Below are 14,676 nucleotides of genomic sequence, written 5' to 3'. Positions count from 1 at the left end.
GGCACAGCACCTGCCAGACCAGCCCGCAGCAGAGGCAGGATGTGACAGCAGCTGCTGAGGCCCTGGAAAAGCCCTGTGAGACCCGGCCCAAGGCCAAGGAGATCCCCCCTGCCCCGGGAAGCATCCTGTGTCCAGCAGTGTCAGGGCCACGTGGCTTCCCAGACAAATCCCCCTGGGGCTCCAAGGAAGGGAAATGTTTTATGGAACTGGAAAATAAAAAAGCTTTGCCAACAGGCCCCGGCACTGCCAGTTCCTCCGCCCAGTCCTGCGTCAGCGCGGGGCCCCGGGGGTGGCCTGCTCCCCCCTCAGCCTCGCTCCTGGCACACAGTGACGACTGCAGCTACAGGGGTGGTGAGGCTGAGGCAGATCCTGAGATCCAGTGCTTTGCCCACCCCAGACCCTGGGGTCCCAGCCTGGGAGCTGCTGGGTTGGGATGCAGGATCACTGGCAGCTTGCAAACCCAGGAATGCAGAGGGAAACTGAGGCAGGAGAGATGCCTCAGGACCAGCAGCGCCATGTTTGCCTCAGGGAGGGCAGGCAGCCTCAGCTCAGTATTCCTCCCCAGCACCAAGGAAGCTAGGACCAGGCAGGAGACCCAGCTTGAGCCCAGGGCTCTGAGCCTGCCTTTAGTCCCTGACGCAGGAGGTTTTATTTCCCTCTCAACATATTTTTAGCCCTGCTTGCTCTGTCCTGGCCTTTCTGAGGGGGATTAATTCCCCCCTCCGTCATGCACCACGTGTTGGGGTGCAGAGAGGGGTTCCCGGCTCCCTCCTAGAGGTGCCCACCAGGGCAGGTGATGGCACCGGGGGTGTCCTCACACCCCATGATGGGGAGAGCTGCAGTGGGCTCGTGGTGCCCACCCAGATGCAAATCCAATCTCCAGTGGGTTGGAGCAAGTCGCCGATTAAAAATAGCATCAATGTTTTGCTGAAGAACTAGCAAGGTTGCAGGTGGATCAGCCGCCCCTGGAGCCCTGGGCGTGAAAAGTTCACAGCCCCCAGCCCCATGATGTTTGCTGTGCCATGGCTGTGCCAGCGGTTCAGACTCTCAGGCTCCCCAGGGGCTGCAGACCCCTGCCAAGAACCCACATCTAGGGCTAGGGAAACTGAGGCACAGGGCAGCGACAGGCTCTCCTGGAGAGCAAAGGGAGACACAGTGGTGTCGCCAGAGGGTCAGCACTGCCCCAAGTATGGCTGGATCCTGCACCCTGAGCATGGAAGGACAGGATTGCTTTACTAGGGAGGGGGGGCTCATCCGCTTTCGGCAGCTCAGCAGAGCCTTCCTGAGGAGATTCAAAGGTTGAGTCCGGACGGGTCCTATTTCGGGAGAGGTTTGGATGCCTTCCAGGTGGCTGGAGCAAGGGCTGGCCTGGACAGAAGGACTCTGTTTGGCACGCTGGCCTCCAGCAGTGCCCAGCGCAGAGGCTGGTGGCTGTGTCTGGTCTCATTGTCCCTCATACGAGGAGTCAGTGCCAGGGCTGGGGCAGGGGATGAGCACCCGTCTCCCATGCCAGATGCTGTTCCCCACCAGGAGGTAAACTGAGGCATGGAGTGGGACTGTCCTTGCCTCCCAGGCTGCTGCTGTAACCGCTAAGTGACACTGCCATACCACGGAGACGGTTGTGCCAACCTGCCTCGTGACGTGGAGTCCATCAGCCACCCGCCCTGGGCTACTTGCCCAGGCTGGCCCTTAGCCATACCTCAGGGGAGTCCAAGGTCCCCAGGCAGGAGCAGCTGTTCTGGGAGCCAAGACCCCGGCCACCAGCTCCACATTGGAGCAGAAGGAAACCCCTCCATCAGGCTGGATCCTGCCAGCTCAGTGCCACAACAGGGTGCACTGGGGTGCAGCGCTGCCAGCACTGCTGGCCTTGGGATGGGGGCCTCCTGCACCACCTCAGTCCTCCATCCCTGGCCCTGAGGAGCTTCAGAAAGCACTAAGATTTGGGGGTCACGATACCATCCCCAGCCCATGTACGCTTGCATGCAGCCTGCCACATGCAGAGCGGCAAGTGCCCACATGCACGGCCATGGGTGCCAGGCACAGAAACCCCGGCGACAGGGACCAGCTGAGCGGGCAGGGTCCTCACCAAAGTGATGCCAGGCAAGCTCCAGCTCCTGTTCCACCCCCACACACAGGACACAGCGAGGTCACAGCTCAGCCCTGATGCTGCTGCCAGCAGCTCCCCTCTCCAACCAATTCACCACCACAAGGCGAGGAGGCTGGAAATCACGTCCCGGTTCCCTCCGGTCGTACCTCAGGATGCGATGCAGTCATCGCTAATGCATCTGGACTCATTTACAGGGATGAGAAAATGTTTCCCACAAAGTCCCATTAAGATCCCTGTCCGACTCTATTTTTAGTGCCCTCAGCAACAACGCCTTCCCCAGCCACCCTGGTGCCAGCAGGAGCACCCCAGGCCACCGCCTGGTTTTGGGGGAGCCAAGCAGGGTGAACCCCGGCCCCGTGTTCCTCGATCCAGCAGCTTTGCATGCATGGGGTGGTGGGGATGCCCCAGCTTTTGCTTGAGAGCAGTTGAGGAAGGGAACCTGGTGCGAAACAACACCAGATACTGCCCTTGGTCATTGCGTCAGCCACCAGATACTGCCCTTGGTCACTGCATCAGCCACGGAGCCCCAGGCTATGGGGACTCGGCTAGAGGCTGAAGGCAGAGAGGGGACGTGGTGCCGGGAGATGCTCGGTGGGGCTGGGAACGCCAGTGGCAGCACATCTTACACCCTGCAGCACCGGTGTGGGACCTGGTGATGGCCAGGGCTGGCTCAGCCACTGCCCTCTACGCCAGCATCCCTAAAGCCCCCGCAGCATCCCCTCCCTGAGGCAGTGGGTGCCTATAGGATCCCGGTGGAGCTGGTGAGGGCACACATGGATCCTGCCCTCAGTGCTACACCCTCCCCAGCTATCTATAGCCATGACCTCAGTGGGAGCCGGGGCAGGCGCCTGGCTGTGCATCCTCCCTTCTTGGCAGGGCTGCCACCACAGCCCCCGCCCGGTCAAGAGCCGCCGCCAGATTGAGGCTTTTATCCCATCCACTCGCTAATCCGATGGGATTCAGTGTCGGGGCTGCCCACGGGTGGCGCGCAAAGGCCTTTTCCAGGGGGGCTCAGCCAAGCGATGAACACCAGCCGGCTAGGGCAGCCAGCGGTGCTGGTCATCACATGTGAGGGGACAGGTTCTGACCCCAAGAGCTGGACCAGAGGGCACGCAAGTGACCCAGCTCCAAGGAGGGCACGTGGAGGACATCTTGGGTGCCGGCAGGGGTGACCTGAGGACACCCAGCAGCTGTGCCCCACAGGCACCAGGGTCGGAGCTGCCTGCAGAGCTGGGGGAGCGCGGGGGGAACCTGCTCAAGCTCTGCCGGGTGCCCCGGGGAAAGTGGAGAAGGGGTGGCCCAGAGGAGGGGAATTTCCCCGGCTTTTTTTCTCCAGCAAACTCCTCGGCTTGTGCAATTAGAGAAATTTGTTTAACAAACTCCCAGGGAGCAGAGAGGGAAGGTGGGGTGGCATGCGGCCAGGGGTGCTGCTCACACAGGCCTGCTCCCTCCCTGCCCGCACCTTTGATCAGCAGTGCGCTTCACCAGAGGAGAGGAGCGGTTCCTCACTGCCAGGCTGTGGCCAGAGCCCTTTCAGGCCATGCAAAGTGCCTTGGCCTCTACAGAGCTGCCCACAACAGCCCCCCATCCCAGCCACGCACCCCTTATCCAGCACTTTGCAGCCCACTCTGCTCACTCACCCCCATTCCACCACCCTCACCGGGATGGCACAGCCTCAGCACCCTGCCACACCTGGTCCCCAACCTGCTGGGCCATGGGAAGCGCCTTGGCCCCTGTGGAGCTGCCCACTGCAGTCCCCCACCCCAGCCATGCACTCCTAATCCAGCGCTTTGCAGCCTGCTCCACTTGCTCACCCACATCCCACCACCCTCACCAAGACGGCACAGCTCCAGCACCCTGCCACACCACCATGCCTGGTCACCAACCCGCTAGGTCACACATGTGTAACCCTGTGTGTGCCCTGCACCCGCGTGCAGCATTGACTGGCGGGCAGGCATAGGCTCTGGGCACGCGCTTGTGCACATTCGCATTCGCTCTCTTTCTCGTACAACGCCATTTCCATCAAAAACCCTTTACTCTGCACTTTTTGCCAGCACTGCTTCATTGGTATTCACGTCGCGCTGCTCGCCTGTCCCGGTGCACAGGTTACTAAAGGAGATTTTGCGGCACAGCGCAGCGGGGGTCACATTACAGCCCGCGTCGGCTCGCTTTCCCGAATCGCCAGGCAGGAGCCAACGGGTGGCAGGAGGGCAGGGTCAGAATCTGGCACAGCTCGTGCCAAGAAACCGTGGGACGAAGCAGCCCGGTTGTGCATTGTACTGGGGCAAGGCAGCCTGGCGGGTGAGGAACTGGGCAGGAAGCACTGCGAGGGGTGGGAGAGCTGGCAGGACCCCAGTGCTCCCCATCCTCCCTGGCAGCCCACCATGCCCAGTGCAAGGTGGGAGCAGCCAGGACCCTGAGCAGAGAGCGGGGATGTGATTGGCACTGCCATCACCCTCACCACTAGTGCCTGGCCAAGTACTGGGTGGCATCCACTGTGTCCCCAGCAGGACTGTGCCCCTGCGATGGCATCCTTGGGTGAAGAGGGATCCGTGGCGCCTCTCGTTTCGGGGAAAGGGGAAACGTCTGGGTGGAAAATCAACATTTCTCTTGCTGGGTTTTTTTTTTTTCTTTCCCCTGAAAGCAAGAATATTTCTTGGTTTTTCATGATCAGAAACATGTTGGGGGTTTTTTTTGGACAACAGCCGGTCAAATACCGTTTCCCCGCGAAGGGAATGCAGGGGCCCTTTGCAAGGAAAGCAAAAGCCTTCTTAAAAAACAATATAAAATCCCTTCATTTTTTAAAAAGTCCACCTGACCATGGACTCAAACAAACTCGCAGGGAAGAGGGGTCAGCAGGAGGGCCAGATCCTGGCAATTCCGGTGTCAGGCAGTACTGCCTGTGGGTGCTGCAGCCCATTCTGGCGCAGTGGCTGTGACCGGGAGGGCAATGCCCACAGCGGGCAGCCCAAAGCCTGGACCTGGGGATTTTGCCCAAAATGCTGATTAGAGCTGGCTGCTGGCCGGGGAAGGGAGGATTAATGCACTTTTAAAGCAGCAGCGAGTTAACCGAGAAATCAATCCTTGGCAGGGGCTGGCTCATGGGTCCCCCGGCGCGTGAGCGCTGCTGCACCTGGGCCACGGGATCCTTTCCCAGCATCTCTCCAGGACTTGGGAAGCGCCGAGCCTTGGCGGCCAACACAGGGCATTGGGTCCCAGCCAAGCTGGCTCAGCGCTGCGCAGCTGTGGGGAACGACTGCCTAGGGCCGACGTGACGGAGGGCGAGCCCAGCCACCCGCCCGGGAGTCAGCCAGGCCCTGGGGTGCCCACGGGGACCCTCTGTAGCTGGCATATCCTGGAGGTCTACATCGTCTGCCCGAGGGCGACACTGTAGCAGGGTGCCCAGCTGGACAGAGCAGGGAGGGAGGCTGAGCTCACATCTGTGCCTATTTGGGGGAACCAAAGCCTTCAAAGGTGTTTTGGTAATCTAAAACCCACGAGGGCACCTCTGCCCCACTCCATGAGGCTGTGCCCCTCAGGGACTCAACTCCACCAGCGGCTCCCAGCCATTCCATGGGGGATATCACTGGTGATGCCACGTGCTGCCAGCCCAACCTGGAAGGGCTGAACACCCGCTGATGCCCTGGCCACTCCCCATTGCCTTTGCTGCCTTGCCCAGCACACCCAAGGTACCACGGGAGAAATCCCTGTCTTGCAGGTCCCTGAGGAGCAGATCACACCCCAGCCACCCTGAGGCACTGCCTGCACCTCCTGGCTTGGGTGCAGGGGTTGTAGGGGACAGGAGCCCCTCCGGCCCCTTCCCACAAGTGCGCATCCCCTCATGCTGGCACTGGCATCCTTGTGCAGCGTGGCCGGGGGAGGCAGGCAGTGAGCCAGCCTCACAGGGAGATATTCTGCCTCCCCCCAGCCCTCCTTTTTCCCCTCCAGCAAGGCTCCCCATTGCTGCCACCGTCCCCATCTCTGTCATCCAGGGCTCAGCCTGTCCCTAGGACAGGAGCAGCCATGCTGGGAGTGATGGTGGGGAGCGATGGGCACCCCTTGGGCTGTAGGTGGCATCTGGGGACCAGGCACAGGGAAGGCTGGCGCTGATAATACTGGGCAAAGAAAGCTGGCAAGCAGGCAGGGGACACTGTGCCCCCTTTCCTCAGGGTGCAAACCCCCCACTTCCTGCCCTCCCCACCTCACACAGCCCCAGGCTGGAACAAATTGGGGTTGTTTAGCCTGGAGAAGAGGAGGCTGAGGGGAGACCTCATTGCGCTCTATAACTACCTGAAAGGAGGCTGTAGAGAGGAGGGTGCTGGCCTCTTCTCCCAAGTGACAGGGGACAGGACAAGAGGGAATGGCCTCAAGCTCCGCCAGGGAAGGTTTAGGCTGGACATTAGGAAAAAATTTTTCCCAGAAAGGGCCATTGGGTACTGGCAGAGGCTGCCCAGGGAGGTGGTTGAGTCCCCATCCCTGGAGGTGTTTAAGGCATGGGTGGACGAGGTGCTAAGGGGAATGGTTTAGTGTTTGATAGGAACGGTTGGACTCGATGATCCGGTGGGTCTCTTCCAACCTGGTTATTCTATGATTCTATGAAATCCTGCACTGCCACTGTGGACTCTGTGGACACTGTGGCTCCCAAGCTCTTGGTCCTGGGGCTTCCTGGGGCTCCCAGAGGAGTCACTTTTCCCACTTTTTGCTGCATCCTTGCCAAGGGGAGCACAACCCCTAGCACAGCTCCTCTTCTTGCCAAGCCACACTGTGCCGGCACAGCCCCATTCACACCCCAGCCACGCTGCAGCTACCACTGCAAGAGGGGAAGAACTGCTGGGTCAACACAGGCTCCTGGCATCAGTCCCCAGCCTGCGCAGGGTTGGGAGAATAAAAAAGCACCAAAGAGAGTTATTCCTGCTCACTTCAAGATGCCTGGGCAGCGAGCAGAGCCCTAGCGGCCGGGCTTTGTTCAGTGAGCTGCAAAAGCGCGCGCACACTTGCAGCGCTGGGCATGCAGCGGGTTCACTCCCTGTGCAGAGGGAAAGGCAGGGAACTGTGGGCAGGGAGGGAAGCGCAGGCAGGGGCAGAGCTGCCTGGGAATGTGAATTATTGGTGGGCACCACAGTGCACTGGAGGAGGGTGGCTGATTTATCGTGCAAGGCCACAGCCAAGTTCAAGGTGATGTGGGGAGTAGGGCAGCATGAGCACTGGCCACTTGGCTCTCACTCAACAGTGTCTCCTGTGCAACAGGCCTTATCCTGCCCACTGCCCCATCTGCCATCCCAGGCCTCTCATCTGGCTTTATAAACCACTCTTAAAACATGATCTATTTTTCCCCAGCCAGGATTTAAGATCAGGTCAGGCAGGAGCAGCAGGGTCCTTGGCAGCGTGAGTGGCAGGGCAGGGCCATGCGAGCACAGTGCAGCAGGCACCTCGTGGGGAAAGTGAGGATCTCCCGAAGGCTGCATTTAAAGAACGGCCTCATTGTTCTTCCTAAACACCACCCAGCAGATGGGAGAATTGAACTGGTGTTGCAACCTTCCCTCTCTCTCCCCACCGTGCCCAGCTTGCTGCTCCCATCCTTTGGCAGCCGATCTGAGCTCCCAGTTGGAAACCAGTTTGCTGGAGCTACTGGTGGAGAGGGCGAGCACGGGCGCTGCTCTCTCTCACTGAAAAGCCACAGTGCTTTCAGGAAGGAGTTTTGCCAAAGGATGCCTTGGTGAGACATGCCCAGCAGGCAGCTCCCCACTATGGCCACATGCCCGAGCCAGCAGTGGCAGCCGGGTGATGTGCAGAGCCAGCCGGTGGCGGCTGGGGAAAGGCGAGATCGCCCTCGGCACCCAGCAGACATGGCTGTGACTGGGCCACGTGGCCGCAATGCCTCTTGCGGCCCGGCTCTGTCCCCCAGGCACCACAGCGTGCCCATTTCCCTGAGTGCTGGCAGTGTTTGCTGGTACAGAGGCTTGTGCCAAGTCAGCTTGGCCAGGCTGCTCCCCGATGCCTCCAGGACCAGGTGACGCTGACTCCAACACGCGCAGGGGTTTAACCCTGACAACCAGCTCTGGGTTGTGCAGCATGGGTGCACTGCCCCTGCACCAAAACCAGGCACGAAGGACGCATCTGAGCAAAGTGGTGGGAGCCAGCTGACCTGCCAATCTGACCAGAGAGCCTCTCCCCTCTCCCACGCTCCAGAGGACTCTTGGAGTGCGGGAGAGAGGAGAAGTTCTCCGGCCAGACCCTGGCGGGACACCAGGTGGATGACCACCTGCAGCCAGCTCCCACCTCACCTCGCTCCCAGCCGACGGGTCCCAGGGTGGGTGGCTCAGGGAGTGCCACGCTGACTGTTGGGGGCCACAGATGAGCCAGAGTTTTTCAGGAGCATCACCAGTCATCAAATTTGCACATCTCACTTCAAGGAACATCCAAAATTCACCCCCTGCAACCTCATTGCAGGCCCAGGAGCTGGGGATAACTGGAAAAACTTCCAGCTCCTTGGCTATGCTTCCCCAGGGAGACACGTGCGGGTGCTTAGCACTGGGGTTATTTGGAGCTCTGGCAGCTGGAGCCTCCCTCCTCTTCCTTGTGGGCAGGGTGAGGCCTCATGCATGGCAGCGGTGCTGATGCCGCTTCCCTGCTAACCTAGGCAGCTCCCTCTGCTCAGCCTGTCTCCAAGGAGGGACAGAGGTGAGCCAGGAGAGCAGAAGTCCCCAAGCAGGGACAAAGAGCAGAAGAGGGTAAAAAAGTCACCCTTCTCGCCTGACAGGAGACTCAGCCAAGACCCCATCCAAGAGTGCATCGTGGATGATGCCTTTGCCAGGGCTATTTTGGTGCCACTGGGCTGCCAAGCCCCAGCCTGGATCAGATCTGTCCAGGATGCACGGCTGCCCAAGCTGTGGCTGGGGTCCGAGCGGCTGTGCCGGGCTCGAGGAGATGGCAGTGGTGGTAACAGCGGGGAGATGTGCAAAGGCAGAAGAAGGGCGGCTCCCGTGCACGTTCCAATGTATCCACATCACCATCCGTGGCTCCCGAGCCTGGGCGAGCCTCCCCGCCGTGCGAGTGGGATGGGAACGGCGGGAGCTATGTGGGGGCCAGACCAAGTAGGTGCAGATGACATCTGGTCCCATTTGAGCTGGGCAGGATCGGAGCTGAGGCTATGCCAGGGCAAGACAGGGGGAAATCGGAGCCTTTGCCACACGAAGACAGAGGGGTGGAGGTCACGATCAGCAAAGGAAAAGCCAGCTCCCCTCAGTCTTCTGGGCAAAGTGTAGGGAACAGCATGGGTTTGTGAGCAGAACGGCTCCTGCCAGCTCTGGGCTGGCCAGCAGCTGCACAGCTCCGCACATCAGACCAGCGCTATGAGCTGGCAACAATGGGATCTGCCAACCAGTGCTGGCTGGAAACTGGGATGGTAGTGAGGTGGAGGGACCCCTGTGAAGGATGGAGTTGGGGGGAAAGGGAGGGGAAAGGGAAGGGAAAGGGAAGGGAAAGGGAAGGGAAATAGAGAAGGGAAATAGAGAAGGGAAATAGAGAAGGGAAATAGAGAAGGGAAATAGAGAAGGGAAATAGAGAAGGGAAATAGAGAAGGGAAATAGAGAAGGGAAATAGAGAAGGGAAATAGAGAAGGGAAATAGAGAAGGGAAATAGAGAAGGGAAATAGAGAAGGGAAATAGAGAAGGGAAATAGAGAAGGGAAATAGAGAAGGGAAATAGAGAAGGGAAATAGAGAAGGGAAATAGAGAAGGGAAATAGAGAAGGGAAATAGAGAAGGGGAAGGAATAACAGAATAAAAAAGACAGAAAGACAGACCTAGGCGCGACCCTTGCCAAGTCAAACACATGGCGGGGAGCACCATCCCCAGGGTCACTGGAGCAGCCGCAGCACTGCCCACCCGTGCCGCCTTCAGGAGTGCACACTGCCCCCCGGCACAGGGCAGGGGCTGCAGAGCGGACCCCCGAGCCCCCAAAGGACGGCTGAGCCCAAGGCTCCAAGGTGGGGCCAGATACTGCCTGCAGCTCCGGCCCAACTATTGGGGTCTGGCTGGAGAATCACAGGGGCTGGTGGCAGCATCCACGCCAGTGGAGCAGAGCTTTGGCGGGTGCAGCTCAAGGCCAGATTCAGAGCAGGCAGCGGCTGCCAGCAGGGAAGAGGTTATGAGTGGGGGAAGCTGCCTGCTCAATAATTAAATAAATAACAGTGATCAATATGGACAGAGCAAAGGCAGAGCTGCAGCGGCCATGGTGCAGGCAAGATGGGGTTCCCTGATGTCTCCCCCGGCAGCCATTCCCAGTGTTTCAGGGAGCCTTCGGAGATGCCCCCCTTGCCCACACCACGGGCCCTGGCACAGCCACCCTGCTGTGCGCCATCGGGCCACGTCGGCGTGGCCTGGAGTGACACCAGCGGCTCCACGCATGGAGCTTGGGGCTGCCTCTGGCCTCCCCTTCACGCAAATGGGGGCTGGCATCGCCCCTTGTCCTGGACACCAAGGGGGGCCCCTTCATCCTGCCCTACACGACCCCCACCGCCCTCTCACCCACCCATACGGCATGCCTCAGCCGGTTGTAAATTGTCCCAAACTTGTAGGGTTTTGAAGAAAAAGCCTGTGCCCCCCCCCATTGCATCCCACCATGTGCAGCTGGGCTTGGGGGCGGGGGGGTAAGGAAGAAAAAGTTTCACGCTCTGCAAGAAACAGCGCAGCCAAGGCCGAACCCGCAGTGCCAAGCCCACCCCTTGCAGCCTCCCAGATGGGGACCCCCCCGACACTCCACTGTGTCTCCCCAAAGCCAGAGCTTCCCTGCACCACCCACCTCCGGGTAGCGCAAAAACAAACCCAAATAAAACCCAAACCACAATGCAACCTCCTCCCCCCCCCACGCCCAAAGTGAAAGCAGAGACAGAAAAACCCCCAAAAGCACCAGACACACCAAGAAAAAAAAAAAAACACAACCAACTAAAAAGGTAGTGGAGGGGGGAATCAAGAGGGAGGGAAACGCGGCTCCTCTGAGTCGCCTCAACCCACCCTGGACCTGTTATGATTATTTTTTTATCGGTGGGGGGAAATTTTTTCAATTTTTTTTTTTTTTTTGGCATTGCAACTGTAAAAATCTGTTGCAGTGAAGGGGGGAAAATTCGGGGGGGGGGGGGGAGGGATGCGGGATGGGGAGGGGGGCGGTTACCTGGGTCAGGCAGAGAGGAGACGAATACATCCCGAGCCGCGCTGGGAAAGTGGCAAATTGCAGGGCTGAGACTCGAGGCGTAAAAGTTACTGAGTCATTTCGGAGGCTGGAGCAGTCCGGGCGTTTTTTCTCTCTCTCTCTCTCTCTCTCCTCCGGAGCTGCTCTGCGGGGCCCGGGGGGGTGGGGGGGAAACCGGGAAGGGGGGGGCGGCCCCGCGGGAGGGGGCTGGGGAGGAAACAAGAAGGGTCCAACTTCCAACTGCCCCCCTTCCGAAAAAAAATAATTAAAAAGCAAAATTCTCCCGCCGCCAAGGAAAATAAAGCGCTTTTTGTTGGTGTTTGTTTGGTTTGGGGGGGGGGGGGGGGGGGCGGGGGGGGTGGGGGGAGTGTTTTAAAGAGGCAAAAGGCTCCTCTTCACCCCGGTGGGGGACGGGGCGGTGGGGCAGTCAGAGGGGACGCGGCTCCATCCGAGGCAAGGGCAGCGGAGTGAGGGAGGGAGCGAAGAATGGGAAAATGAAAAAAAAAAGAAGAAGAAGAAAAAAAAAAAAAAAAAAGGACCGAGGAATGAAGTGACGTTATGAAAAAAGCCCATCCCAAAATATTACATCCCATTTAAAGATGTAGGAACCCCCTTTGGCTTGCAGCGGCAAACGGGGGAGCGACGCCCCCCCCCTCCATCGGGCAGCGCTGCGCGAGCGCACCCGTTTTCGGCTGTTTTGGAGCTTTTGGTTGTTATTTATTTATTATTATTATTAATTTCTTTTCCAAATCAACGGAGCCAATTAGGCGAAAGGACAGGGAAAAAGCCTGCAGATTCATGTGCAACTTCTGGGCAGCGGCTCGGGGATGCCCCGCGCTGCCCCCGCTCATCCCAGAGGCGCCTCCGTCCCCTCCCGTCCCGTTCCCCCCTTTAACGGCGCTGTTGTCACCAGGGGTGGGGGGAGAGAGCCCCGCCAGCCCCGAGTCCCCCTCCGAGCGGCGTTTGCTCCCTCCCTCACGTCCCCCCGTCCTGGAACCACCCGCACATCGCGACGCTCGCTGCGGGGGAGAAGGACGGAGCACCCCGCGTGTCCCCCCCGCGCCAGCCCCGCGGGGAGCGCTTCTCGCCCCCCTCCCGTTATCCCCCTTTAAGGACCAGCAGCATCTCGACAATGTTGCCACCGGAGGGGGGGTGGGGAGCGCCCCGCCAGCCCCCGAGCTCCCACTCCCCTGCATCCCCGCTTGACCGCGCCGAGAGGCGCTTATTTCCCCCCCACCCCCACCCCCCCCGTCCTGTCTCCCCGTTTAAGGACCAGCAGCATCTTAACGCTCGCTGGGGTGGGGGGAGCGCCATCCCAGCCCCCCCATTACCGCAGGTTCTCCCCATCATCCCTCCCCCCCCAGCCGGGACCAGCGCAGCCCCGCGGCCGGCAAACTCCAGCCGCAAGTTGTCCCTCCGGCCCCGCCGCGCAGCTCCGCGGCTTTAATGAACCGTAATTAGCGAGCGAGCCAGGGCGCGAGCCACGGACGGAGAAACAAAGGGAATCCCCGGCTCCTAATTGTGACAGCGAGCTGCAGCCCCGCAGGAGAAGGCGGCTTCCCTGCGCCCGGACCCCCCTCCGCCCCCGCTCCCGCAAAACTCATTTCCACTCTCAACTTTTGGGAGCCGAGCTGCACCGGGGGGGCAGGATTTACGCCTCCCTCCCCGCATCGGGAAAATCCGCCCCGGCGCCAACTTCGCGGGCCGCCCCGCTCCATCCCGGGGGCTGCGGGAGCTGACGCGGGGGGAAACCCCGGCTCGGCGGGATGTTTTTATTCCCGTTTCCACCCCCGGTGCCCCGCGCGGCGCGGGCCGGAGCGCGACCCCGCCGGCCGTCACGGCCAAGTTCAAGTCGGTGCGACTGCCGGGCTCCCCGCCCCTTTCGTAGCGGCCATTTTCAGCTCCATCCAGCCCTCCCCTCGCCCGCGGAGCCTCCCCCGCCACTCGACCTCCCTCCCCGCCGGGCGGCTCCCGCTTCCCCCCCCCCCCCGCCCCGTTTATACCGCGTGGAGGGGCGGGGATGGAGGAGAGACGGGGGCAGCTTCACCCCGCACCCCCTCCCCTCTGACCCCCCCGCCTTTATACCATGGGGGGGGGGGGGCAGGGGGAGCAGGAACAGCGGCAGCTCCCCCGGGCACCCCCTCCCCGATGCCCCTCGGTTTGTACCGCGGGAGGGTGGGCAGGGAGAGGGGAGACAGTGACAGGTTAACCCCCCCCCCCCGTTAAACTCCGCCGCCCCCTCCCCGCAGCCACAACTTTTCCCGGTGCTGCAGCCGCAAACACCCGCGCACGGGGTGGGGGGGGAAGTAGAAAACGAAAGTGTCACGGGACCTACCATAGCCAAGTGAATTAACGGGCTTCCAAGTTGCTGCGAGAAGCGCAGAGGGTGGGTTTTGGGTATTTTGGTCTAAAACGTGTGTTTTCTACCGAGCCGGAAAAAAAAAAATAAAAATAGCCGATGTCCCTCAAAATAATAAAAAAATTCCCCCCCCCTCAGGTCGTAACAATCGCCCCCCCCCAAGCCACCGGCGTGTCCCCGCGGGCGGTCACCCTCCGTGCGGCTCCGTCCGGCGGGGGCCGCGCTCGGCGCCGCGGGCCGGGCCTGGGGCGAGTGCCGGGGCGGCGGGAGCTCGGCCCGAGGCACTGCGGGGGCGGCGGGGCTGGGATGGAAGCCGGGAGGGGGGGGGGGGGTGTATTTTTGGAAGGCAAGAAAAAAAATATAAAATAGCTTTTTTTTTTTTTAAAAAAAAATAAATAAATAATATAATTAAAAAAAAAACAAACCACCCAAGCGGGGAGAGGGCCGGGCGCGGCTACGGCAGAGCAGAGCCCCCCCCGCCCCCCCCCAGCCAAGCCCCGCTCCGGCCGGGCACGGCTCCTCCTCGCAGCCCGCAGCGCCCCGACCCCATCGCCTCCGCCTCCTCTGCCTCCTCCCCTCGCCCCGGGCACCGGCGGCGCGGCGGAGGGGGCGCTCCCGGCGCGGGGGCGGGGAGCGGCGGCGGCCGACGAGGAGGAGGAAGGCTGGGGGCGCTCGCCCGGCGGCCCCCGGCTGTGCTGGTGGGTGGCGGGGGTTGCGGCGCGGCCCCCCCCCCCCGGGCCGGGTGGATGCGGGTTGGGGGGGGGGGGGGTTGTAGGGAGCGGAGGGGGGGGGGGGCGCGGCCCCGGTGCGGAGCTACCGCAGCGCGGGGAGGAGCCGCGGGCAGCGCCGCGCCCGCCCCTGCACCCAGCGCGGCCCCCGCCCGGCACCCCCGGCACCCCCATCAACCGGCAGACCCCCCCGGCACCCCCCCGGCATCCCCGCGTCACCCCAACGTCGCTTCCCCAGCCGCCCTCCGCGGCCCCCCCGACACTGCGCTGGCGATTCACCCTGGCTCACAGACAC

The 14,676-nt window shown here is 61.4% G+C and overlaps 1 protein-coding gene across 4 annotated transcripts in view; it reads right to left on the bottom strand.

The window, feature by feature from the left end:
• Window positions 1-13,781, bottom strand: part of NFIC (nuclear factor I C) — a 44,111-nt gene extending 30,330 nt beyond the window's left edge. For 3 of the 4 annotated variants that reach the window (XM_069877910.1, XM_069877912.1, XM_069877913.1), the window contains exon 1: window positions 11,277-11,435. In XM_069877910.1, the coding sequence (XP_069734011.1) occupies window positions 11,277-11,306 (30 nt within the window). In that variant the 5' untranslated portion in view covers window positions 11,307-11,435. Of the gene's footprint in view, window positions 1-11,276; window positions 11,436-13,629 lie in introns of those variants that run through there. The other variant, XM_069877911.1, reaches the window with a different exon arrangement.
• Between the last annotated feature and the right edge of the window lie 895 nt (window positions 13,782-14,676).

The sequence above is a fragment of the Phaenicophaeus curvirostris genome, chromosome 28 (genome assembly GCF_032191515.1).
Source record: "Phaenicophaeus curvirostris isolate KB17595 chromosome 28, BPBGC_Pcur_1.0, whole genome shotgun sequence".
In the NCBI taxonomy this organism is placed as follows: Eukaryota; Metazoa; Chordata; class Aves; order Cuculiformes; family Cuculidae; genus Phaenicophaeus; species Phaenicophaeus curvirostris.
This window is presented reverse-complemented; position numbering and strand designations above follow the sequence as displayed.